The sequence below is a fragment of the Egretta garzetta genome, unplaced genomic scaffold, assembly GCF_000687185.1.
Source record: "Egretta garzetta isolate BGI_Z169 unplaced genomic scaffold, ASM68718v1 scaffold168, whole genome shotgun sequence".
NCBI classification, from domain to species: domain Eukaryota; kingdom Metazoa; phylum Chordata; class Aves; order Pelecaniformes; family Ardeidae; genus Egretta; species Egretta garzetta.
Window position 1 is genome coordinate 1,764,010 of NW_009260675.1, and position 27,162 is coordinate 1,791,171.

Sequence of the window (27,162 nt, forward strand, 5' to 3'; positions counted from 1 at the left end):
AGTAATGCCATCTGCCCCGGGGAATCCAGTGACTCCTCTTTGCCCCTAGAGTGAAAGAGCACAATTAAAATTATGTTCTGCCCAGTATTTTGCTCATTAGCTAAAGCATCTGATATTCAAAAGTTACCACTTCTCCTTTGGGTCCACTTATTCCTGGATATCCTCTTTCACCTTTGTGACCTTTGGGACCTTGCACTCCTGGGATCCCCATCAATCCTGGTGGTCCAGTGAACCCCTGTGATCCAAGGAGTCCTGGCTGGCCCTGATAAAAATAATAAAAAAAGCATTTATTTAGGAACAGTTGTGATGTATGAAGCTGGATTAGTTATCGCTGCTGCAATGGAGTCAATCTCTCAAAGAGAAAATAAACACAGGATCTCTTTCTGTTCCAGCAGGCCAGACTCTTTGATGAATGTCATCTGGAAACACCACAGAGGAACTCCAGCAACAGTGGCCACATTGCGCGTGGCAAAATCAATACATGGAAATTAACAGTCAAATCAATATCCACTACTTGAATATTCACGGCTACTCTATGAAAAAAGTGTTTTCTTTGGAATAAGGCTTCTCAGGAGTGGTTCCCATTGACCTACAACATAACCAGTTACTCTCCAAGCGAGTAAAATATGTCTAACTGTGAAACCTGCTTAGTGGCCATATTTCTTACAAATAGAGTCTGATATTTAATGGCAGGAATTTCTACCTCTTTGGGGATGATATTTCTATTTAGCAGTGGAGCCTGAAGGTGGTTAGATGTGCACGCATCCACACAGGTTGAAGAGCTGCACGCAGGGCTCCCTGGTCATTCTCCCTTCCAGCACCGGTTTGGCTCTTCAGGCCACTTCAAACATTGTTTAAAAATAATCCCCTGTTGACTGCCAACATCACAAGGCTCAACAGGGGAAAAAAAATCATTTTGAGATGACACAATGGTGGTTTAAGCAACGGGTTGTGACAGTATGTCTGAGATCTGTGAACTGAAATATTTGAAAGCTGTTCCAGACGTAGTGTCACCGAAGGCACATATGTTTTGCATGCTCTACAGTACTCAGCGCACTAATGACACTAACAGTAAATCGCCACAATCCTTTCTGGAGAAATAGGCTTCAGTGGCACAAAGCACCATTTACCAAGATGTTCTAATTATGCCGATTCTAATGAAAGTATTTTTAAAAAGCAATTAGATTTTTCACAGACCAGTCTGCAACACCATCAATATCTCACAAAGCAAGAATTACGGCAAAACATGTACAAACAGATACATATTTACACAAACCAACTGATAAAAAAATAACATCTTGGTTTAGTATAGAATACTTACAGTCTCGCCCATGCCTGGAAACAAAGAGCTAAAAGATGAATGCAATCCCTGTCCAAGAGGGATAATAGTCCCATTTCATTCAATGCCATTGGGGTAGGAGGACTGAAGTAGGGCAGTGTGGGGACTTGAAGAAATGAACCTGTGTTCTTTATTATTTTTTGTACAGAAGTATCAATTCTCATGCAAATATCAATATAAAATATTTCCATCTTACTATAAAGCCTTAAAACGTAATTAAACACTTAAGCTAGTTTGTTCTTCCCCGTACACCCAAATCTGGAAAGGAACCTTTAAAAAGGGTGAAAATGTATCTCATACACCTGCAAAGAACACAGAAAAATTATTCAAATTCAGTTGTAGAGATTTGGGTTGGCTCCAGTTTCAATTTAATTTTGAGAGGTTCTGAAAAGAAATGTTTCAGTTATTTCCACAAAGAAAGGAAAACATGGATTCTGTACACTGAAAATACCACTTCATTTTTGAAGTACCTGAAAGCCAAAAGAAGTCAAATAAATTCCAAAAGCTGCTCATCCACCTGAGATATGCAAACCATCTCTTTAGTACCCATCTGCGTCCCTTTTGTGGGCAGCGGGCTGAAGGCGGAATGCCTGTAAAACATTTAATTGTAACTTCTGGTAAAATGCTGGCTACGTTCAGAATGGTCAAACCTGTGCCTGGCTTTCTGCAAGGGCCATGCAGAGCTGCAATACTTCAAAGGTGGCATTACACGTAACATGGTTACCTCTCTAATTCCTACGCCAAATATCACCCTGCTGCTTCCAGTCCCATTTTCCTATCTGGTGTGGAGGAAGAAGTAAACAAGGAATGGAAAATGAGGAAGAGAGCTGGGCAACGCCAGCCCCCCTTCCCCGTCCTTTCCTGGTAATTATCTGATCATTTGTTTGTTGAGGAAAAGGGGTTATTTAATATTATTTGCAATAAAGACAAAGAAGTGATCCTTCTGGGACCAGTTTAGCATGAGGCTAGTGTCAGAGCTTGGGAAGTACTTAATATCATGACAGTGTTTGTGTAATTCTTGAGTCCATTAGCGCCTTGGCTTGTTAACTGAAGTAACTTTGTTAACCTTCAGTTAAGTCAGACTTGTCAGCTTTTACTCTGCTTTCTTTATGTTAGATCTTTTGTTGAACAAGTATGTCCCTTTTTCATTAGCAAATGACCTAAGAACATTCTCTCTTTTGCAAAGGTCATCGAGGAGATTTAAGCAAAGACAATCAATTTGAAAGGTTTAGTCAAATAAAGCATGACTCAATTAGTCGCAAATGCCCCTCTGTGAAACACCCACGGTACTGCTCTGCTTGTGCTCCTGGAGGGCCAGATATCCTAGAAAATTCTCCAAAGCTGTGAAATTGTGTCTGGATTAAACTTCCAGGTCAAAAAAAAAAAAAAAAAAAAAGGCAAGCCTGGGGAAACACATTGCATCTGTCCTATTTTAGACAATACACAAAATACTTTCTCTGGTGCTCCCTTTCCTTAAACGACAAAGCAATGCAGAAATGTGCTCTGGCCCATGGTGCTCTCCGACAGAAGGCTTCCCATTTTGCTGGGGTGAACTAGAACTCTTCCCAAATCCAGAGCGCGGCACGATTACCCCATGCCACCCAGAGACCAGTGCTAAGAGGCTTACCTAAGTGTGCATGGGATGCTGTGGCCAGCACCTCAGAGGGAGCACGCAAAAAGAAAAGGAAGAAGTGGGCTGGTGGAATATCTTGAAGACTAACAAGAAGTATTTTCTTTGTTCTTATACAAAACTTCCACAACTGTTCAGATGAATTACAAAGCTCCCAATGTCAGGATACACTCCTAAACAGGCAGTCCCTGTGACTTTGGCTGACTGGAAGAGGTCTCGCACAATTCATGTGGCCGGCCCAGCCATGTGCAAAAGCTATTTACAGACAGGAGTAAAGGTCAGAAATTTAGGAAGCCTGGAGGAAATCTTCCCAGAAAATATTTGCAATGTTGTATATACATTGTCGCTTGTCCAGTGACGTGCATGAAGGAAAATGCTGTCGGGGTTGTGACTGAGCTTAATAACTGCATTTTGCAATTAAGTCCCAGTGGACTTAAGAAGATCCTGAACAGACTTTTAAGTCTGTACTCAATGTTCATGTTTTGCAGCTTGAACTTTAATTTCCAGTTCTTTTAGGACCAGTCAAATGAAAGAGACGTCATGTTGCAATACCTTCTTCCTTCTGCTAAATTCACTGCTAAATTTACAGTGTGGAAACAAAGCTGGTAGAGGAGAGTGCCCTAATTTTGAGAGCAACCAATTGCTTGAGGTGCTACACAAATAAAGATACAATAAATGACAGTACCTGCTCCAAAAGCTTTAAAATACAAGAGCGTCACCCCAAATTGCTGAGCAATCCACCTACCAGCGTGGGGATATGAAAAAAGGAGAAAACTGTTGATTTGCAATAAAGAGGAGGCAGAATCAGAATTACTGCAGAGCTTCACTGTCATTGAGCCCATTTCTCCACATTTCATTACAGACTTCAGTTTTGCAACTGCTTCTGGTATATGGAATGTGATGATTCAGTATTCCCCACACGAAAACGATCCTTTGTAGCCCATCATTTATTTAATAGTGGACAAGAAGAAAGGAGGTTAATTCCCTGACATTTTAAAAAGGTCATCGGTGAAAGGACAAGTTCACTTCCTGCGGGAAGTGTGATCTGACCGTGACGGACAAGCGGGAGCTGGGACTTTCTGTAAGAGGGGTCAGCCTGGAACGGTCCCTGTAAGAACAGATGAGGGAAGGACGTGACAGCAAGGACCTTGATGGAGTCCCACTACAAGGAGGCCAGCAAGCAGAACAGAGAGCAACTCACCAGGGAATAAAATTGGTTATAAGGAAAATGAGCAACTTCTGAGCTGATTAAAAGTGCTAACGCAGGAAAAGGCAGCCCCGCAGGCACGCAGGAAAGAAACAGAAAAGTTGTTAAACCTAATGCTGGCAAAATGTGGAGAATGGGGTGTAAATGTAGGGAATTTGCGATTCTCTGAGGCATCTTCCATGGAGGTAGGCATAGTAAAGCAATTGCTGAGCCCAACTAAAAAATGTATGACCTTAGTGTAATGACCTTAGTGTTTCCCCCACCCCAAAAAATATAAACTACAAGGAACATCCTCAAGAAACCTGTTGCAGCAGACCACACCAGACTGGGATGGGCATATCACCTGGCAGAGTGTACATGCAGGAGTTTATGGATTGAATATATTAGAGGGGAATATGTAAGGGAAGGGTTTGGGGTTTCAGCTCCATGCAGTGCACGCTGTGCCAGAAATACTTCAGCTATGGGGTTGCACAACTTTGGGCTGAGCATCCTGCTGCCATAGCTCAACCACTTCATTTTGAGTCAGCAACTGCTTCTGGTGGCCCCAGGCTGCCCAGTGTGGACAGATCTCCAGAGAGCTCGTCACTCAATGCCCTCTGACTATTTACAGAACCAACTCCAAAACAAGTTTGAGACCCTGTGGACCTTGACTGGTTATATTATCTCTCCATAGCAGGGATACATGTGTAGTCTTCCTTTCCTGCCAGCTCTACTAAGACAAAATTTCTGTTTACCCACACTTCTCAGTGGTTACTGGAATAAAGCAAGTTTAAAACACCGTGCTTTCAAAGCTTCGCTGGGTACAACTTCAGCCACTGATAAGCACATTTACCATGACACAGAAGACACTGGTACGTTTCTACACCACACATCATTATGCTGTACATCATTATCCATAATGTATGTCATTATTGATAATGTAGTTTAAATGGTTGCATCCACCTCAGTAACTCAGACTTTTGTTTTAGCAAGATTTAAACGTTTTTGCAATTGTCCCTGGCAAAAGTAGGTCCAAACAATCCATGGAATGGTAGAAAATGCAAATACATAGGGTGAAAACACAAACACAGTGTTCAGTTTTGGGCCCCTCACTACAAGAAGGACATTGAGTTGCTGGAACATGTCCAGAGGAGAGCAACAAAGCTGGTGAGGGGTCTGGAGCACAAGTCTGATGAGGAGCGGCTGAGGGAACTGGGGCTGTTTAGTCTGGAGAAGAGAAGGCTGAGGGGAGACCTTATCACCCTCTACAACTGCCTTACAGGAGGGTGATAGCGAGGTGGGTGTTGGTCTCTTCTTCCTGGTAATGGGAGATAGGACAAGGGGAAATGGCCTCAAGTTGCGCCAGGGGAGGTTCAGATTGGATATTAGGAAAAGTTTCTTCACTGAAAGAGTTATCAGACACTGGAATGGGCTACCTAGGGACGTGGTTGAGTCCCTATCCCTGGAGGTATTTAAAAGATGGGTGGAAGAGGTGCTTAGAGACGTGGTTTTGTAGTGGACAGGTACAGTTGGACTCAATGATCTTAAAAGTCTTTTCCAACCAAACGATTCCATGATTCTATGAAACACAGCTAATGCTAGCCACTGGAAAGAAAGTTTATCTGGTATAAAAAAAAAAAAATCCCGAAGTTTCTGCAGGCTTGGTTGTTAAATATTAGCACGTCACTCCATTCCTGTGTCTTCAGGACTGTAACAACAACTATTTTCTAAAAGACAGATGATCGATCTCAATTTACAGTGAGCATTCAGAAGCTCCTCACTAGATGGCACCAACCATTGCTGCTGCACGCAGCCCTGGCCACCACAGGTGCACAGGTTTCCAGAGCATGTTACAACCTTCAGGAAATCTGATGAGGAGTTCAGGTAGGGTCAGAATGCCTCTGTGTGAGGTCTAAGGCAAGAAAAGCAGAAGCTTCCCTGCAAAATGTCTGCCAGTGACATAGCTGGGAAAGTGCAACTGAAATGGGATGAAATTCCTCATGGAACCGAGCAGCATGGCTTCCTGAAGCGCCTGTGTTTTGTTGTTCACCCTTGATTTTGTTTAGTAGAAGGACTCGGTCTTCTAAAAGGAATGAGAAAACCTCAGTATTTTACTTCTCCAGTGAATTGGTAAATTTCATTTTTAATGTCACAGGCCTGCATCTTCTCAAATTTGTGTTCTGAATCTGTATTTTACTGTAGGGCTGGCACTAGCTTCTGCCACCACATGGTTGCCAGGAAGGAATGGACTTCTGTGATCTAACTTGAATATTGATAAGCAAATGAAGGAAACCTTTCTCAAGTGCCTTAAGCGGTGTGATATTCCATTCTGAAACACAGAGTAGCATTGAAAGAGTCAGCAGGCTTTAAAAAAAAATGTCCATAGCTAATGGTTATTTCTATTTTTAATTTATCTTTCTCTACTTCAGAGAAGGTTATTTAGCTGAGTTTCACATTCCAGCTTGTTTTCTCAGAAAAAACCTTTCCTTCTCATTTGTTAAAAAGCTTTTTTATCTATGCCAAAAAGTAAACAAAAAAATTATAAAATTCACTTTAAGTTAAAAATAACTTAAAAATGAGGATAGTTCAGCCTAGTGGCATGGTAAGAATCTGCTGCTCTTTCAACTACATTGTCTGGACATGCGACATTTTCTCTCAGGACAGCAGTGACCAAATGACATTAACATTAATTCCAAAGCAGTGATTCAGCTTGCAGAAGGGTTTTTTTTTTTTTCTTTAATTAAGGAAGAAATAAACATTAAATCTTCATAAAAACAACTATGAAAGGATTCTCTTTATCAGAAGCCACAGCTCTTTTCTGTAGTCAGTAAATGAAATAATTTTGTACTGTTTTCTGTTCCCACGGTTTGATCTAATTTGTGATCTTCCAGAAAGTTGCTATGTCACCCAAGCAGATAAAACATGCGTAGAAGAAAATATAGACTGGAATGTAGGTCAAGCACTCAAAAGAACCAGTGAAAAGTTTCTTCATGTCACAAAATACATAGGAGTATATGTCAGAAATGCTTCCTGCGCTTTGCAGAGCTGCTGGTAGAAAGAATGCTACTGGGACCATGGCAATGCTCTCTCAAAGACAAACACCAGAAAGGGCAAGTCTAGACAAAATCTCATGAGGATTTCCACACTAAGTCTTCAAAAGGTTATTGTGTAGAGGAAAGGAGAAGAGAAAGAAGGAGAAGATGTGGGAAGGAAGCGGTGGGCAGAGGGGAAGGGTGGTTTTGTTTGCAGACCCAGTAAGGGGATAGCTCCGAGAGTTGAAAGCAGCATCTCTGCCCAAGTACGGCTGCACAAACAAATGATGAGGCAGTGAGTGAGCTAGGGTTCGAGTCTGCAAAGCATCAGGTGTTTATGGAGCCCACCTGCATTCACTTTCTTCCTGTGCGGTAAATATGAAGTATCTCACCCCACTGCCACCGAGAAGTAAGCTGTGGTAGGGTCAGTGCCTATGCACATGCCAAAGGTGGAGCAGTGGTTGCCAGGCTATACATTCACATCCTTGTTTGCTTCTTGAGAATTTACTGGCTTGGAAATTTGGAATGAGAATTAAGACATCTAGATGCAGTGTAGTCATCCAAAGCTTCCATCAGGTGAAGGTGACATCTTATGACATGATATATCCTAATGCAGATATTCAAACTAGGTCAAACAAATGCACCATGAAAATGCCCATTTTTCCTAACTGAATTTAAGAGGAGCTTAGGTCCCTAGCTCAAATGTTGACCTCCACGTTGCTGCTTTCTGAACTGTGCAAGAAGGCAACACCCCAAAAGATCAAGTCCTGAACTGTGGATTTAGCAGTTAGGATTAAGACCCAAATAAAGTTGAGTGTAAAAATTATGCTGCATGAAAAAGGAGCTGGATATAAATGTAATAAATTTACTAAACTTGGCAGACAGTATATGCCAAAAACGTTGCTACTGGGTGTGCAAAATAGTAGGATTTTCTTGGAAGTTAGAAAAGTTTCAGCATAAAAAAGTGATCAGATGATAATGTTGTGTGCTCAAAAGTATATCCATTTATTCCAAGTACATCATGTGGCCCCTAGCTTGCTTCCTTTTTGGCTACTCAGATAAACATTTCTTTTAGGCTGCTAGGAGCCACATAAATACCAGCGCTTCTATATAGCTTCTTAGCTATGTATCTATCATCTTTATTCATGGCATAACAAAATTTCTGCCTACGTCTAGTCCAACCCCCTGCTAAAGCAGGTTCACCTAGAGCAGGTTGCACAGGACATCGTCCAGGCAGGCTTTGCATATCTCCAGAGAAGAAGACTCCACAACCCCCCTGGGCAGCCTGTGCCAGTGCTCTGTCACCCTCAAAAGAAAGAAGTTTTTCCTCATATTGAACTGAAACCTCTTATGCTTTAGTTTGTGCCCATTTCCCCTTGTCCTGTCGCTGGGCACCACTGAGAAGAGTCTGGCTCCGTCCTTGTGACATCCACCTTAAGATATTTGTAAGCATTTATGAGATCCCCTCTCAGTCTTCTCTTCTTCAAGCTAAGCAAGCCCAGCTCCCTCAGCCTTTCCTCATAGGGGAGACGCTCCACTCCCTTTATCATCCTAGTTGCTCTCCTCTGGACTCTTTCTAGGAGTTCCTCATCTTTCTTGAACTGGGGAGCCCAGAACTGGACACAGTGCTCCAGGTGGGGTCTCACCAGGGCAGAGTAGAGGGGGAGGATGACCTCCCTCGACCTGCTGGCCACACTCCTCTTAATGCACCCCAGGATACCATTGGCCTTCTTGGCAACAAGGGCACACTGCTGGCTCATGGTCAGCTTGTCATCCACCAGGACTCCCAGGTCCCTCTCAGCAGAGCTGCTTTCTAGCAGGCCAGCCCTCAGCCTGTACTGGTGCATGGGTTTAAACCTCCCCAGGTGCAGCACCCGACACTCGCCTGTGTTGAACTTCATCAGGTTCCTCTCTGCCCAACTCTCCAGCCTGTCCAGGTCCCGCTGAATGGCAGCGCAGCCTTGTGGTGTATCATCCACTCCTCCCAGTTTTGTGTCATCAGTGAACTTGCTGAGGGTACACTCTGTCCCCTTGTCCAGGTCATTGATGAATAAGTTGAACAAGACCAGGCTGAGTACTGAGCCTTGGGGAACTCCACTAGCTACAGGCCTCCAACTAGACTCTGTACTGCTGATCAGAACCCTCTGAGCTCTGCCATGCAGCCAGTTCCCAATCCACCTCACTGTCCACTCATCCAACCCATACTTCTTGAGCTTCCCTATGAGGTCATGCCATCACAGAAGGTGATCAGATCGGTTAGGCATGATTTCCCATTAGTGAATCCATGCTGGGTACTCCAGATAACCTTCTTTTCCTCCACTAGCTTAGAGATGACATCCAGAATGAGTTGTTCCATCACCGTTCCAGGTATGGAGGTGACACTAAATGGCCTGTAGTTCCCTGGGTCCTCCTTCTTGCCCTTTTTGGAGACTGGAGTGACATTGGCTATCCTCCAGTCCTCAGGCACCTCTCCTGTTCTCCAGGACCTTTCACAGATGATGGAGAGTGGCTCAGCAATGACATCTGCCAGCTCCCTCAGCACTTGTGGGTGCATTCTGTTGGGGCCCATGGATTTGTGTGTGTCCAGCTTGTTTAAATAATCCTTAACCTGATCCACCTCAATCAAGGGAAGGTCTGGAGGAAGGTAATGGAGCTACTCACTTTATGTTGGTGAAACTGAGAGTACCAACCTAAGACAACTATAAAACCAGAAAAAAAATTACTTCTATTGACATGTAGATATTGTCCCTCTGAGTTCTAACTAAATACTGTCTTTAAGAGTTAACTGAAATAACTTGGAGATGTTACTTTGAATCAACTTAAAGTTGAGATCACGAGCTAATGATGTTTTACAGAACACTAAAATGACATTGATTTATCCTTGCAAAACATTCATTACCATTTAATTAAATGGAGGTTAGCTTGACAGCCAACCAAAAAATTCACCGGAGAGGAAAATCATCTTGCCAAATTTGCTCTTATAACCAGACAAACATTAAGATGATGGGTGTGGAGCAGGAGGAAGGAGGGAACTCCCAGTTGCTCCGTGGCAGTTGCTGTATCATGCTTATGTAAAAGGGCAGACTTTGGTCATGGTACCTTTTAAATGTTTGACTGAGTATTTTGAGGGACAGCGAAAGTCTCAGACATTTTTAGCACAAGGAGTATGCTTTCAAAACAGAAGAAAATTCTGTTCATTCAGCATGGTTTTTGACAGGATTAAAAAAGCCAGATGCTGTCCAGGGCACCATATAATGCAGAGCAATTCTCCTAATCTGCCAGTATCTACACCAAAATCTGTGTTTCATTCTTTCCATTCATTCCAGTCATTTTATTACCATTGTACTATTAAGATCAATTGCTTTTATGCCTTTTTTAAAATCACAGTTCACAGAAAATGCTAAAAACTTGCATAACACAGTGGGTCGGATAGCTGTAAGGCTGCTGCTTGGCTAGCTGGGCTGCTCAAGGCAAGACAACAACCAGCACCTGCTCACGTTAGAACATTCAGTCACAGGCCCAAAAGCCGATCCGCCAGCCCAATTGCTTTCAAATGGCTTTCGGTGGTGTGTGGGAGTGTTCTCAAGATCCTAAAATTCAGGAAGTTCAACACAGATGTTTGCTGTCAGTAGGCGTTGGAAGCACCAATAGTAACATCTGTTCACTTTTCATATTTGTGAGAACATTTTTTTGCCGTCCAAAACCCATTCACTGTTGAAGTTTCCAAATTGTGCAACTGGCCAAAATGTTAAGCTCATTAGGCTCCATGAGTTTAAGAGTATGTGAAAATTAAAACCCCTGCAGGAGTTCAGTCTATCATATGCCAATTTTTCCACTCTGTGCTCCTCTTCTGTTTAAACAAAAGCATAACTATTTTTGCAGTGGGAACAGCTATCAAAACTGACTTGATCATGCAAATATAAGTTACTACTGGCTGTTTTAACCATAGAAAGAATTTAATTCTCTTACAGAGGTTGCGACTTTTTTAATGAGTTGTGTGCTGAGATACCCTCTCCACATGAGAGCCCAGAATACACACTCTAGCAGCATGTACAGTGTGGACTGGGTGCAGACCTTAGACACCCTCACATTCCGGTCATGGGAATTTACAGATTGGGATGGTCTCTGAGTTCCCAGTGAGGCCAGATATGTGTGCAGCAATATGAAGAGTCATTGTTGGTGCAGAATAAGAGACATCTTTTTTTCTCCTGACGCTTCTAGACAGATGGGTCTCAAGAGCAGTGGGGTGCCGTGAGATCATCTGGACAGGGTTTGCACAGTTGATTTCTCTACATGATTTGCTAATCCTGATGTTAGCATCGATGAGGATGCTCTAGAAATTTCAGCAACTGGGACTCCGCTGAAGCCTGCTGCTGGGTCAGCTTACGCCGAAGCTAAATGAATCCTTATGCCTTCCAGTGGAAGTGGCTTGTTAACATCACAAATATTCTAACGTAATCACTTTGATGGTCTTCAAACTGAGCCTGGCTTCATGTTGCATTTGTCTCTAAAACCAACAAACAGTCTAAATAATCTATGGGAATTCTTGCCATCTTTGGGTAGTAAATAGAAACCCTGAAAACTGTTGGCAGTTGTCATTCATATAATACAATTAAGTTTCCTGTCTTTTGTGCACACAGATTTACAGAAGATTTTTATAAGTTGACAGTACTAGATCAAGCAGAATGATCTAGGGAAGCTAAATTATCTGGGGAAAGTATTACAGCAACCAATTACTTGGAAAAGTCTCTGCAATCCCACACGTGTATGTCTTTTTTCCTTGAAATCAGGAAGAAGGAGACCGAAAATATTTTCCTTTGAATCCTGAAGGAAATAGTACTATATAATCTACCTGAAAAGTACTCTGTTGAATGTAACTTTTGATAACAGTCCTGAAGAGGGTCAAGACTGGAGTATAAATCTGAACAGGAAGGTACAGTTCTCCAGATCCATTACGAAAGTTCTGTTATGCTCGGTTTGAGGCAGCAATAATGGGGGCCAAGAGTGCCCACACACCTTCTGCAGATTCCAAAATCTCATCACTCATGGGAAAGGATGTTCTGGAGAACAGCAGCAGCAGACAGTTCCGCAGCTGTTCAAGGAGAAATCCTATTTATCATTTCAAATGCTGATTTCAAAAGCTACTGGAAATTTTTTAACCCTTTATTGTAGGCAGTGAGGGCTACGCAGCTGCTTCAGCAGAGGATCGGGATGATTATCAGAGCAAACCATTCTGTTTGATCCTTTACTCCTTTTCATTCTGAAGATACTGGGGGAGCAAAGGTACTATTAAACTGCAATGGCAAGTTGCTTTTACTTGAAGGATATTCCACTAGTGTGACAGGCGCTGGAGAAAATTAAGGTTGCTATTTAACTGATAGTAAATGCAGGTAATGTGGAGGAAAAGAGAAGCCTTCCAGACAAGCTGAAACAGCAGAAGGAGCCTTCGTGGTCTATGGGAATATCAGAGAGGTTGCTAAAGAATTTATTGTGACCACTTATCTGGGTCCCATCACTGGGGACTCGTTTCAGGCTCCAGCTTGATGAAAGCATCTTCAGTATTTCAGATTCTGATTCTGGAGTGCCTCCAAGCTTTGTTAAATTAGTGCCTTTGTGGCTAAAACATGGTCTGTTTGCAGTATTAGTTGTGTCAAAAGAAATCAGGGCTGTGCAGTGATGTGCTATCTTCATGAACTTATGATAACGCACTCGCAGAGATGCTTCCATCAGCCTAACGGGAGAGGCTGCATTTACTGACAAGGAGATTCAAATTGCTGGTGATGAAAGGTCAGAACGGCGCAGCTCTCAGGTTAACCAGGACCCCGAACCCCTGCCAGGATGCCTCTCCTGCTTTACACTGTCTGCTACAGACAAGGATGAAAGGAAGCAAGAGATAAGCTTGAAGCTACTCCTCCTTTCCAAAAACCTAACTGATGCTGGAACATCCATATCCTAGATTTCTGCATCCTGGACCCCCTAGGTACCTGAAACGACTTCAACTGCTACAGGGAGCATCATTCTGCATTTTTGACAGAGATGGTAACAAATGCACTTCATGTTCATGTGGCTCCTCTGAGCTTTTTACCTCCCTCTTCCCTTTCTCCATGAAAAAATGTTTCTAACTTTATTACCTCTTCTGCATCTGGGAGAACTTAAGGCTTTAACTAGTTTCTGAAAAGACCCAATGCCAGCTCTCCTCTGCAAGCCAACATCTATATTTTTTTATTGCTTTTTTGTCAAAAGGCAAAGGACACTTGTCATAAAAAGCAAACAAGCTCTAAGCAATATCGTTATTGAGCGCTAGTGCTCAATACAGACCATGATAATGTGCATGGCTAAAAGAGTCACTACAGCCTAGAGACTGGTAACCCCCAAATTACCTGGACAATAACCAAGACTAACCGAATATTACCTTCTCTAGATGACCCTGCTTGAGCAGGGAGGGTTGGACTAGACAATCTCAAGAGGTCCCTTCCAACCCCAACCATTCTGTGGTTCAGTGAAATACGACAACATACCTGTTGTTCAAAATCCTCCTTAAGATCCTGCACTTTAGCGGTTCGCTAGGTTCTGCTTCTTAGATTTTTTTTCCCCTCTGTGATGTCTGCAGAATCTTTCTATGGCTGTGTATGTATTTATTCTCCCTTTGGTTTGCTGTCTTCAGATCTCTGTGTTGCTAACACAAGCCATAAAGCACTCTAGTTTCTTTAAAACAGATAAGGGGAGGGAGTCACTGACATGTGGCGATATACTTCCTTACTGTTAAACACTGATAATTACTATAGTCAGGTAAAGTTAGCATCATGAACAGAAGCCAAGATGCAAGTTTATAGCTATCTGCCTGTGGATGCAATAGCTTCATGCTTGTTGCAGACATATTTGTGTACGTGTGAGGTCTCCCGTATCTTTAGAGTGTAGATCGGTGCAATACTACAAAAAAGCTAAGCTTCTGGTTCTGCAACACTTTAATAACCTCAGCTAAAACCCTGCCAGACCTGTCACTCTACCAACTCCACTACTTTACGCAGACTTTGCAATTCTGAATTAGATTGCAAAAGTTTCTGCTGTTAAGTTACTTGTTTCCACAGGAAGACATCAGCGAGCACTCCTGAGAAAAAAATATTTTTTTCTGAACACCAACTGATATTTCATTACTAAAAGGAGAGATTTGAAGAGTCAGAGAAAGAAAGATGATGGAGATATTCAGCTTCCTCTGAATATTTTTGAGTTAGGGCCATAATTCTCTTCCTACTCCCCCTGCCACCTCTATGCAAACAAGAAACCCACATCAGACTTTGGAATGGATAGATATATGGAAAGAAAAAATATAAATGAATTTGCCTTAATAAGGCTGAAAGAATTTTCAGGGGATAAGTTTGCAGCAGCAAGCACTCTATTAAGAATCAATGAAAACTTATTTCCAGTTATGCCCATTGGGTTAATGCAACATCAGTTCCATAAATATTAACCCACCTGCAATGAAGAAAACCAGAAATCTGCCTATTTTTATACTCCTTTTGGTCTTGATGACTTCTGATAACTTTTTCTGTCTAGTTTCTACACATATTAGATATCTTGAGAAGATGGAACTAATTCTAAAAGAACACAGTTTAGGAGCCCCATAGGGATTATGCAAGTCAGGAAGAATTTTAATGAAGCATCATAGAGGAAGCATTTGCATTATTAACTATGATAGACTGTAGACAGAAAAAAAAAATCAAAACTATTTCCTTTCAGCATTCAATAAAGGTATTTTATTCTGAAGAGAAATATGGTTTATTATAATTTCCCAATTAATTTTGGTTATTTATAAAGGCCTGTCTACACATTGAGCTATACAGATCTTAGATTTCAAATTATCACAGAAATTAAAATAATTTTATTTATTTTGTGCAAAGTAGTTATGAGTTTTCTGCAGAAGTCCCTCCTAAACTGAACTTTCCCCAACAAATTCAGATCTTAGTATGCAGAAAATCTGGGAGGAAAAAAAAAACCTGAAATGTATTTTGAAAATACAGGAGAAACATTAAGGAAAATAGCTGGAAATATATTTCAAGATCTAGCAAAAGATTAGACCTAGTAGGCTGCTTTTTGGCTGTTCAACTAGGTAACTTGCTACTTCATTCAAATCATCTCTTGGAGAACTGATGACTCATTACCCAATCGAATATCCAAGCCTTGACAGTGGACATCAGCCATGGTTTGAGAAAACAGCTGGCTGACGGCAGGGCACAAGTCTCCACCGCACCGAGAACACTGCTGCCCCAGACCTCTGCTGACAACACTAACAGTAGAAATAAATAGCTGAAAGTAGTTGGATCAAAGTTGGAAATGGCAGGGAAAGTGATAGGAAGGGTGAGGAAGACCCTGGAAGAACAGCAGGCTCCCGCAAACTAGGATCAGTGGTTCCCTCCTTCAAATGCTATTACCGCCAGGCTGTTTGGTTAACTGTTTCTTTCTTGTCTTTTCTGGACACACTATTTATAAAACAAATGCCATTAGTTTCCTTCCTATATAAGATACAGATTATTAATTGGCATCCTTTTAAGAAAACACAGCTCTCAACTTATAAAGAGAATGGACACTAAATCCTACCCTGACCTTACGTAGGGATCACTTCATTCACTACAAGTGAACAAATTAGTAATATTAAGGAGCCAGAAGTTGTTTTAGGAAAAAAGACACAAATCAGGGCAAGAGATGCTGCATGAAGTCCTGCCAAGGGACGTCAGCATTTCTGAAGCCTTGGCAGCCATGTGTCAGCCATTAATCCTCTTTGGAGATGTTAGAAATGATACATCTGAAGTAGAGGGCAGCTGGGAAGAGATGTGAAGGTAGCTTCACATGTAGATGTAAACGCCTGGGAAGAAAACTGGTACAGACTTGATGCCAGAACACGATGCTGTTCAAGCACACACCTCCATCTTCCACAACGACAACGCTGCTTTCGAACCATGCTTCAGCTACCAAAAAATACGGACTTCTGGTGGAGAGTTCACAGGATAGGGCATCTACTGGAAACCAAATTAAGTATGGATAGACTTTTTTTTTCTTTGCTGTTTTCTGTACTGTTTTGTTCTTTTTTCCCTGCATTATCTCTAGGCTATCAGTAGCAAAACTAGCTGTAACTATTTTATTAAAGAATAAATTACTATAATTTTGTGTAACTAACTCCTAACTCCAACTATAATACTATAAAGAAAAAAATTACTGTAAAATTTACTTGCACCTTAATGTTTGCCTGATATTAAAGAGTCATTGTAGGATAAACAGGCACAACTACAGCCTTCTCATCCCTCTGCGAGTAAGTCTGTGCAGATACTGATGCTGGCTTGCGACTGGTCGGCACCGAGCTAACAGCGGTTTCACTCCTGCGAGTGAACTGAAGATGGGAAGCACCCATCGGGGAGAACACTTCCCTCCAGTGAATGTCCAGCACCTCCTCATGCTGACCTCTCTGAAGTCCACAGAGAGTCCTCCTCCACCCTTTGCAGAAACCGGCAGGGGTATCACGATCCCTGCCTCGCCTCAGGAGAGCGACAGGTCTCAGACAAGCCCTTCTGAATGGAAGGGAACTGCCATCAGTTTGATATTTGCTAATTATTTTTATAAGCCTGCTTCTGCATCAGCAACAATCCTTCAGCACAGAGATAAACAGGACTTCTTTCATTTATGGACACAGCTAAGGAAGAGGCTTGGAAGAACATTTCAGAAGACAGTTTTTGTGCAGCTGTTAACAACGTCATAGAGAAATGCAGAAGATACTTGTTGGGATTATTTTGCCACACGGTGACGAAAATGTAAACATGAAAAGCCAGGCTGTGACTTAATTTAAGCCTTGTTCAGTCACGTGTTAGCTAAAGCATGCTTCCACCCTCATAATTAAAAAAAAAATAATCTAGAAATTTAAAAGAACTGAAGCCACATAGCAGTGGAACTTCTTGTGCCATCCCAAAGATGGGTAGTGAAAAAAAATCAGTTAAATCTTCAAGACTAAATAGAAAATATGCAAGCATCCATTTAAAACACTTCAACATTATTAATCACTTCTTTTCCTAAATCTAATGGAACATGTATGCGTTCAGTAAAATGCATCAGTATCAGTTCCAGATTTAAAAAAACTGATGACCCAGTTGATCTTAAATTTTGGGAAATGAGTTGAAAAGCATTACTGAAAAGACTAGATCATAGCTGTAATCAATACACCTTTTTCCACGAGGTGCATTAGATGGCAGGGATTGAAGCATGATGCCCTAAGCAAGTATCAAAAGGGCACCTTGCAGGCCATTTTGAGTGGACACAAGTCAAAGAAATCTGAGAATTGCTCCAGCTATGTCCTCATAGCAAAGCTGACTATCAGCAACTTACAGTCCATGGGTACACGAGAAGCCACTGACTGGACTAAGTGAGACTTGAAAAACAGGCATTTCATGACCTTCAAGATATGGCCCCAAATATGCCTATCTCTTCAGGTAACTTTAATTTTTATTATTATAGTATTACGGAGATTATATTCTATGATTGTCAAAGCCTCTCTCAAGGTCAGCTGTCTGCGGCCACACCTACTTATTTTTTTGCAAGCAATGGTTGAAGGATGTCAGAGGTGCATGGGAAAATCTGCAAAGCAATCTCAAGTACTTAAAACTTCCTCTTTTTAAATGCTCCTATATATCCTTCAGGAGACTTAAATGGTACAACACTGAATAATTATTTGTACTAAAGTTGTGGTATGAACACTCCCAAAAATTGTTCTTACTGATTCCTTCCTCCAAAGGTTAAATTTTGTCTTGCAGAGACCACTGCTACACCAATCAATACTCCTGATGTGCAGCAGCACATGGAAGAGCCACCGACAGGCATTCTTGGTGGGGCTGCTGCACCAAAAGTCAGGAAGCCACTGGTTACACCTCACTGTCCTGCTAGTTCGGCCTAAAAAATGCAAAGTATGTGTTACTTCTGGTTAATTAAGCCCATGCTATTTTCTTGGCCAAAGATCATCAATTCCTTTTAGGGAGAGATGGGTGCTGTGCAAAGTGGCTGCTCTCCTCACTGTCCTTCCAAAGGGCCACGGGAAGCCAACAGGATGGTCGAACTCTAAAAAAGAGACCAGTGGTTTTTAGTGGTGCTTATTTAACAGGACTGCTCAGATGAAGTTGTCTCAAACTGCTAGCTGCTTCTCACAGCATCTACCAGAAAAGTTTCTTCAGCTTTCTTTGGAAGGCAGAAATGAGGCATACAACACAGCCATCTCTGTACCACCTTCTTCTGAGTGGATTTCCTTTTGGGAGGGTGGAGGGAAGGGGCGAACACAGGAAATCTTCCTTCGTGGGGGCTGTTGGTCTGCCTTGTCTAAGGGAGACTTTGGTGCCACTCTACACTATCAGGTCTTCCTTCCATTGGTCTTCATGTGGACTGAGAGGAATGGGGTAGCACCCAGTACTTGTACACCTACAATCCCGGTCAGTGCTGCCCATTTTCCTTGAGTAAAGAAGACTTTCCATCTCCATGCTATTGATCTACAATAGGCTCTACAAACATCAAAAAATGAACAGCTTGTGTGTAGTACTCAGTTTTCTTTACAAAGTTATGTAAAAACTCACATAACAATTGGAGAGATTCATTATAATCCCCTGCGTGAAGACCAGGACACTAAAAATGAGCACAAATACTATGAAAAATGAATGTCCCAAGGCCACTTGCTATCACAAGCATGAAATACAGAGCTCCTTGTTTAAGTTCTCCTACACTATTCCAGTCTATTCCCTCCTCATTATCACCCCAGAAAAATTATTAATTCATGATAAGTTGACTAGTTCAGACAATTTTCCATCGCTGCTCACATGCTCTGTTCTGCCTCCTGCAAAATTGCTTACAAGCTGCAGTTGTGGCAAAGAGGTTTTGAGTCACTCTCATGAACTCGCTCCAAAATTTGTCTGTGCTGCCCAGTGCCTAAACCCACCAAAATAATCATCAAAACGTTTGTATGTGGTGTTATTAGTTGAATATTTGGAGCTAGAGCTGGAGAACTAAGGATTAGAACTTTTGCTAGTAATTATAATCAGATGCCTGCAACAATCATAGCGGTTTTGCCTGATTGTTCGGTTGTTGCTCAGACAGACTATCCACAACATGAGCGGGAAATTCCCGTGAGAAAAGACTCTGGAAATGAAGTCCAAATGGTGCACCCCATTGGTTTGACTGGAGAAAATAAGAGCGTTTTTTTGTCAGTTTATTTAGATTATGGGGTAGCCAGAATAAGCTGAATATACCCCAATAAATGGCCTATCTTTTATCATTGAAAGGTATTCATTTTGGCATTATTATGTATTTCTAACATTTAAAAAATTGTGGATAGAAAAAATTTACTGGCAACTGATACACACATACTAAATATTTTTATCCACATTTTATTGGTAAACAATTTTCTGACACATTTGTAAGTAAATAGACTGTAAAACATATCTCTAGACAAATATCAATGTAGATGGATAAACAGTCTGAGAGAGTAGGTTTCCAAAAAATCTCAAGCTGTTGTGTAATATTAACAGGAATACAGTGTGCTCTCAGCAGCACTACTCAGAGTGAAATGTTATGCCCATGGATGGTAAAGCAATGAATAAGCTGCAGTTAGTCCTGGTCGTGAAGCGCTGTGTTTGAAGGCTGGACACGAATGCCAAAAAATCTGTACAATGAAGTGCTACTAGTCCTACAGATCCCAAGTAGGCCATATATGAGCTTATCACTCTTCTTGCTGTGAAAAAACCAAAGGGAAACACGAGCTGAAGCACTGCATACTTGCAGCTTTTCTAGATCTGCAGGGCTAACTGAAGCTGGGAACATGAAGCCAGGCAAGCCACCCCTTCCGAGGGCAGGCCAAAGAGTTCGGCACTGCACTTCAGCAGCCTTGAAACCAGAGCTGCTTAGGGTTATTTTGCTGAATGTCTTCTTAGCAGAAAACACCAACCTGTCAGAAAGGATCCTGTGAATGGATCACTTCAGAAGATGACGAGGCGGGGGAAATGTGACAGAATTCCCAATTCCAAACCAGGAGTTTTGGCCAGAATGAGAGAAGGTGCCAATTCTTGTGCTAGCAAATGGCGACAGCACTCACAGGAGACATGGGAAGCTCAGGTTCAAGCCTAGAGCACAGCTGCATTGCCACGTCTGTATTTCTTTTTCTAAATGTGGTTTTCTATCTCAGTCCTTAAAAAAAAAAAAATCTTAGTTTTGCCTTATTTAGGAATAAAATATCGCACGTCTTGAAAACATTTCAGGTCAGCAAAATTGGCTCTGCTAACATCTGTTCTGCCATACGCTACCCAAGAGCAGTCTCCTCGCTTTTATGCTGGAGGCCAGCGTGTTTGAATCTTGCTGTCTCCTGCCTCTTACACCTGCTATGCTGTGAATGGAGTCAGTGTCACCAGGCTGGCTCCCCTGGCCTTATTCCAGCCCAAGATTTCCTTGTGCTGGAGGGAACCTCTTCAGCTGCTTTTACAGAGCAGCTTTAATTCCCCTTTCCTCTGCTGCAGTTTTCCAAAAGGGGATTAAGTAAAAATTTAGTCCTTATTTTTCATCTTCTTCCCAACAGTGTAGCTTCTGACTAATACGCCTTGGATAACTAAAGTGAAGAAGGTAACAGCTCCTGCACTCATCTTAATTAAACGGGCTTTCATTGTCATTTAACACTTATTTTCCCTAATCTTCATGTGATCAAGCATACACGCTGCAAATCAGAACTTAGATTTAGAAGTATTTCTTTCTGAAAGAATTCATGAAAAAGGAAAGGGTACTCCAAAGGTAGTACAGACTGCATCCAGAGCTGGACTAGGACATTTGCCAGCTTGCAGCAGTGGAGGCAGAAAAGGTTCCCACTGCAAAGAGAGGCTGAAGGTGGAAATTTGCTAGAATAAGGTTCTCTCTGGGACATCTTCTGGCCATTTACAGTTTCTTTATGTTAAAATCTACAATTCATAGATTTCTCTGCCTTTCACTATAAGATTTTTCTTAATTTGGGATTATTTTAGCTTTCGATACACAGCCATGGCTGCTATTTAAACAGCAAGTATGTTGCAATAAGCTCAACTGCCTTGTAATCTCTGATTAACTCCACTGAGTTCAATTACACCACTCCAGTACTAGACCAGTGCAGCTGAACTGGGAACAAATTTGGGTCTAACATCTAACAGATGTGCGATGGGAAAATTTCCAATGTTTCTCCTTTTTTTCTTAGAAAGCAGTTTAGAGCAAAAGCTAGTTTAACTCCGGTTTCTCATAGCCCAGTATCTCTCACAATAACAAATTTTAGGAATAACATGGGAATGAAGGAAACCACACTAATATAACAAGAGGGAATAAAAGCTCTGCTTAAAATACTAACTATTTCACATGCTTATTCCTATCCATATTATATAGAATCCTTCCGCTGAAAGCATTCCAAGAATGTGCCATTTACCATTAAATCAATGAAGTCAAAGAGCATGGGAATGTACTCTGAGATCCCAGAAGAATCCATCCCGATTGCGCTATCAACAACCTGCAATGCAGTGCAAGGTTGAGACCGAGAGGGGTACTTTGTCCAAAAGCCGGGTGACTCTTTTTTTGAACGCCTCAAATGTATGCATTTAAAGAGTACCATTTGTGACTGTTCGTCTCAGGAAAGCTAAGCAAAACTGAAAAACAATGCTTTCTTAATAAACATATTTTATTTTCTCTCAATCTATAAGCAAATGTTTATTGCAAACAAATTGCATGCAAGCTGTTCTGAATACAACCCCCTAAAAATAAGCAATTGAAGCTTACTCAAATGCATGGCAGAAGCAGGAATTTTGCTGAGTTATTACATGCTCAGCTTTTTCACCCCATGCCTCGTCTAATGTTAGGACCCCAGCTTCTGAGATAAATAGGATTCTTGTATAAACACATTCTTTCCAACAATATTCATCTGGCTCTTTGCGTCTAAGAGCATATGAAATGTTACAGAGCTCTCAGCACTTCTTTCTCTCTCTCATTCAGCAAGCAAAAATAAATCCTTGCTTTCTCTGCTGGTAGATAATATGCAGTGCCAGGAGCTGCAAAATCCTTCCCTTTTCTAGTAGTGTCTAGCGCACTCAAGAACTCGTCGTTAGCCACAGACGTGAAGAAATGTTAAACAAAGTTGCTACTGAATAATCATGTCCTCCTACATGTACTCTTGCAATAGATTTAATATTCAGCTGCACTTGAAGAATATCCTTGTTGATATTAATGTGCCATCATAGCCGAACTGCTTGCGTAGTTTTACCGAGAGTGGCGTCAGCATCCCTGCAGAGCGATCCAGCTAGGCTATTTAAAACACATCTCAACAAGGCAAGAAATCAGATTTTTCACATTGATCGCTCTGGAATTTTCACAGGGGAGTGGGGAGGTCTCGACTGCTGTTGGTCTTCAGAAGAAGTCCTTATACATGCAGGACAGAATTCGGCTCCTCCTTTCCAGTTCGGGCTACATTGAAAGAGAAGGACCCAGCACAGCTTCCCAGCTCCTGGATCCAGATGCCTATCCCACCCATTTCCTTACTGTGTATCAGGATGAGACATCGGTGCTCCTTGTCTCCTTTTTCCCCTTCCTCTGCCCCATGCACTCTACTGGAAGAGCATGAAGCTCACGAAGACAGAGGGAAGGAGCCTGCAGGAGCACCGGCACTGCAGGACTGACTGCAAGAGGACTTGCGGTATAGTTCAATTTACACCCCACTCTAACGAAACAGCCAGTACCGAACAGTTACATGGAGACAATAAGCAGAAATTAAGGACGCTACCATGATTTCATAGCTAAGGCACCTCACTAACTGCAGATCTGAGAGGTTTAATTCTCAGCTCCATTGTGGCTTTCCTTCTTAACACTGGCAAAGCTTCTTACAGCTGCATCAGTGGATAACACCTTTCTTCAGGTCTCTGTTGCTTCAACAGGCATGTTCCGCAGTGGCAAAACTGTATCTTTTTCTCATAATTTGCATTACTTTAGTGAGTAAAGGCTTCTTTTCAGATTAGGATCAGATTCCTGCGTGAATAGTAATGACAGTAGAATAGCTGTAGCTCAGTCCATCATGCTAATTTGGAACTGTTTGTTAAAGAAGTCCATGTTTATCTTTTTGTTTATTTCATACTACAAAGAAAAAAACATCCCTAAAATTACCACCATGAACTTCCTTCACAGTAAACTCATACTGATTGTGAGGGCAATTTGTTCAGTAAAAGCATGAGTAAGCAGTCTCGCACACGCACGCATGCCCACGTGTCGACGGAGAGCTCTTCGCATGCCTAGCACGCAGGTGTCCATTTTGGTGGAGGAGGGGAACCACGGTTCTTTTGCATTTGCTCACCACCCTCACTGTGTGCCTGCTGAGCTCCGCTCTCTGGAGGTCCACCTCTGGGGAGAGAAACATGATATGGGCAGCCTTCTATATTTAGATCAGAGAACAACCGAGAAGCCCAACGCTGGCTGCGCTGAGCAGCTTTTCTGCCTATTGCCACGTCTACAGCAGCCTTGAACACTCACACCCTGCATAGCAGAGGGCCACATTGCTTTACCAACTACAAGTCGGCTTATACCCCCCCATCGGCATCCGCAGAGCGCATCAGTAATACCGAGCCCAGACAGTATATAGATTGAAAACCACAACCTGATCCACCAAAGCATCCCTTCCAGAGTTACATTGCTCCAACTGTAATGCAGCGCTTCACACAAAACTGAGGCTTTTTTTTTTTTTCTCTTTAGTAAGGATAATGTACTTTTATGGCTGAGTATGCTTCTGACACGGGGAACTAAAAAAAAAAATCTTTTCCTGTTTCTTTGTCTGTGTATAACGGCATGTGCCAAAAGGAAGTATGTTTGGACATTATTATGCAGCTTGCTGAGAAACTATCTTAAACGTGAGGTTTCTTCTTTCCTACTAGCCATTATAATTCCTTATCTCAGGCATTCAAACTATTTGCTAATTAGTCTCTCTTCTGTTGGTTTTTTTTGTGCTTTTTGTTGTTTTACAAAGTAGTTGCTAGGAAAATAGTAACAACTTGTGGACATGAACATTTCTGTCTTTTTTAATATTGAAAGGCCCTATTTTTATTGAGTAACAATGTTAAATCATCTCTGGGAATATTCTTGTAGAATGCAGGTTGAATTTTGTCGTGAGATTGAAAAGCTGGTGAAATAAAAAAACTAAGTCTTTTTGTGACTAATTGCTACCAGGAGTTATTACTAAAGCCTGATCCATACCACTAAAATGACTAGAAAATAGACCCCTATCTCCTTTACATTATGCAAGACTATTAGGCATAAATGCTTCTATTCTTACATTTTCATTGCAAGATGTTGTTGCCACTTATCTGTTATCTTGCTCTAGCCCTAAAGAAAACCCAGGCATATTCAAACATCCTTGTCCATATGTTAACATATTTAAGGTGCTTTTCAGGCATACCATGCTCACAAAGTTGCCAAGGTGACCAAAAGCAGAGCGAAAAATGTGAGCTGTATATGGGACCAAGAACTCCCAACACAAAGAGTTGTGCAGCATTTTGCTCTAGCTGGCACCAGCAGTGCTCCACTAATGCACAGCTGAAATTCACAGCTAAAACATGGAGATGGAGCAGTTGTTTCTTTTAAAAAAAAAAAAAAAGGTAGATGGTATCAAACCCAACTTCTAAAATCTTGCAACAGAAACATCTTTCCATCTGCTGCTATAGTTTCTTTATCCTGAAATTGTTCTGTGGAATTTCCTGTTTACTCTCAATCTCCTAATTTATAGATCATGTCCTTCAACACCAATGCAAGAGTTTATGTAATTCCCATTCACTGAATTCCTTCATTATGCTCTTTTAGAACAAACTGGATTATTATCTTAATGTGTGTTAAGTTCAAGAGGTTTAGCATTTCTTTGTAATGAGTATTTCTACAAACTTAAATTTAATTGCAAGTTTGAGCCTCTTAGTGACAACTGCCTAATTAAAAAAGAAAATTAAATTCAAACCGCTGGAGTAAAAATCTACAGTGTGTCTTATAGGGCGACCCTGCCATTAGTTTTGAATGTTACTGGTGCTTCCAGTATGTACTGGTTCTATCTGAAACACCAGCAAAATACAACATCTGCTCTTCAGCTACCTTCTTAAGAAGTCCTTCTCCTCATTGCTTTTATGTCTGATCTCCATGTCCAGGACCAGCCCGGAGCAGACCCTCCAGTGTGACCTATAGCTCTGGGGGAGCTATAGGTGACCAGCTCAGAAGGGAGAAGTTTGCAAATACTTGTGTAAGGGATTTCCCTTTCACAGAGTTGGTAGGATAGCCAGCCTTTCCATGGGGCAAGCTGTGGGGCTCACCCCAGCCATACAGATGCTTCTTGACCAGTGGAGACAGGGACTGGGCTCTTCTAACCCCCTCCCTTTTCCTCCAGCCACACTTCCTTTACAGAAAGGTCTCTATAGCACAGGACGGGCACAAAAATCCAGCCTGCGCTGTCCTTCCTAGGCAGTATTTAAGGAGGAGGATGGATGAGTCACTTTTTCCATCTCACAGAAGCACGCACTTCCATCCCCAGCCCATCCAGTGCCGGCAGCTTTCCTGCAGCCTGGGAAAATGGAAGAAGAGCGCCCTGGATCCCAGTGGACGCCGCTGTTCCTCTCTCTGTCACCCAGGAAGCCTTGCAAAATCCACTCCTCGAACGGCTTTGGAAAATTGTGATTCAGTTTATCTACTGAAATAAGATTTATATCGCTAAGTCCTCACTGCATTTTTAAGTGGTTTCTTGAAAATATTCCAAAGGTTGACTGGGGAACCACATTCATTTTAGCTTAGCAGAAACATCAAGGACATAAGAAGCAAAGGCCATTTGCTGCTGACTGGCCAAACTCAAGACATGATTAAATAATACCCATGCCCCTTCATCCCGACTCCTCTGCCTTCTCCCCTGAGGTATCGTGGCGGGAGAGGGCCCCCTCGTTCCCTCCCCAACACCACTGCTGAGCCACCGATTTAAACAGCACGCTGGCTGCCCATGGTGAGTGAGCTGGGCACTGTTATACCTCTTAGCCCAACCTGGCCCTCAGACAAACAAAGCATTACACCCACAACACCCCAATCCCCTTCATTTCCAGCAACTTTATTCAAAGAGGGAGAAGAACACAACCACATCAACTTCTGCTCCATGACAGCTTAAGGACCATGTCCACTGTGTAAACATTTACATAGAACAGACTTAAATTATCTTCCTCTTGTGCAACCCTGAGCCCTGCTGCATTTCGACTGCTTTCCTCTACTGCCCAGCTCGCTGTTCCCTCCTGCTCCCCGCTGCTGACCTCCTCTTCTGGCCTTAGTCCCACCCATCTGCTGTGGGTTCCTAGACAAATCACATCCACAACCTTCCTCCTTCTGTCTCCCTCACCATCCACTCCCACACCCTCCCAAAAATCTCTTCGCCAAATAGCCACTTGGCAAGAAGAGCATCTTCAGGTTCATCAGGTGCACATTCCTGGAGAGAAAAGCACCAGCTGAAAGGGAAGGGTGGGGTTGGCGCAGGGATAGCCAGGGAGCAAAACAAACAGGCAAATGAAAGCAGGGTAGGAAAGCACTATACAGACTTGGGAGATTCCTTGCCTGGTAGCATGGGTTTCAGTGAACCTTAGAGTGAATAAAACACCCCACCTTACTTCTAGTCTATAACTTGGTCTTAAAAGAGAGGAAGAAAGTAAACAAGAAGGTGGTGGCTGGAGCACTTTGATAAAATTTTATGGGCTGTGAGATGCTCTAAAATCCATCACTGAAAACCAGCCAGAAATACAAAGAGCTAATCTGAGGGCTTGCATTTTTTGTTTCAGCAGAAGAAAGTACAAAACAGACCAAAATCAAAACACAGCTAATTTGCAGGAGACACTGGGTGGTAAGAGGCAGTTGTGTTTTGCAAGAATAAGCCATCAAGAAGAATGCATCCAACTTTGATTTCTGCCCC

At 42.1% G+C, this 27,162-nt stretch overlaps 1 protein-coding gene across 1 annotated transcript in view; it reads right to left on the minus strand.

Annotated features, from left to right (window-relative positions):
• COL4A2 (collagen type IV alpha 2 chain) overlaps positions 1 to 27,162 on the minus strand; it is a 111,052-nt gene that overhangs the window by 53,172 nt on the left and 30,718 nt on the right. The window contains 2 exon segments of the mRNA XM_035901165.1: positions 9 to 45; positions 128 to 262. Coding sequence (XP_035757058.1) covers positions 9 to 45; positions 128 to 262 — 172 coding nt within the window.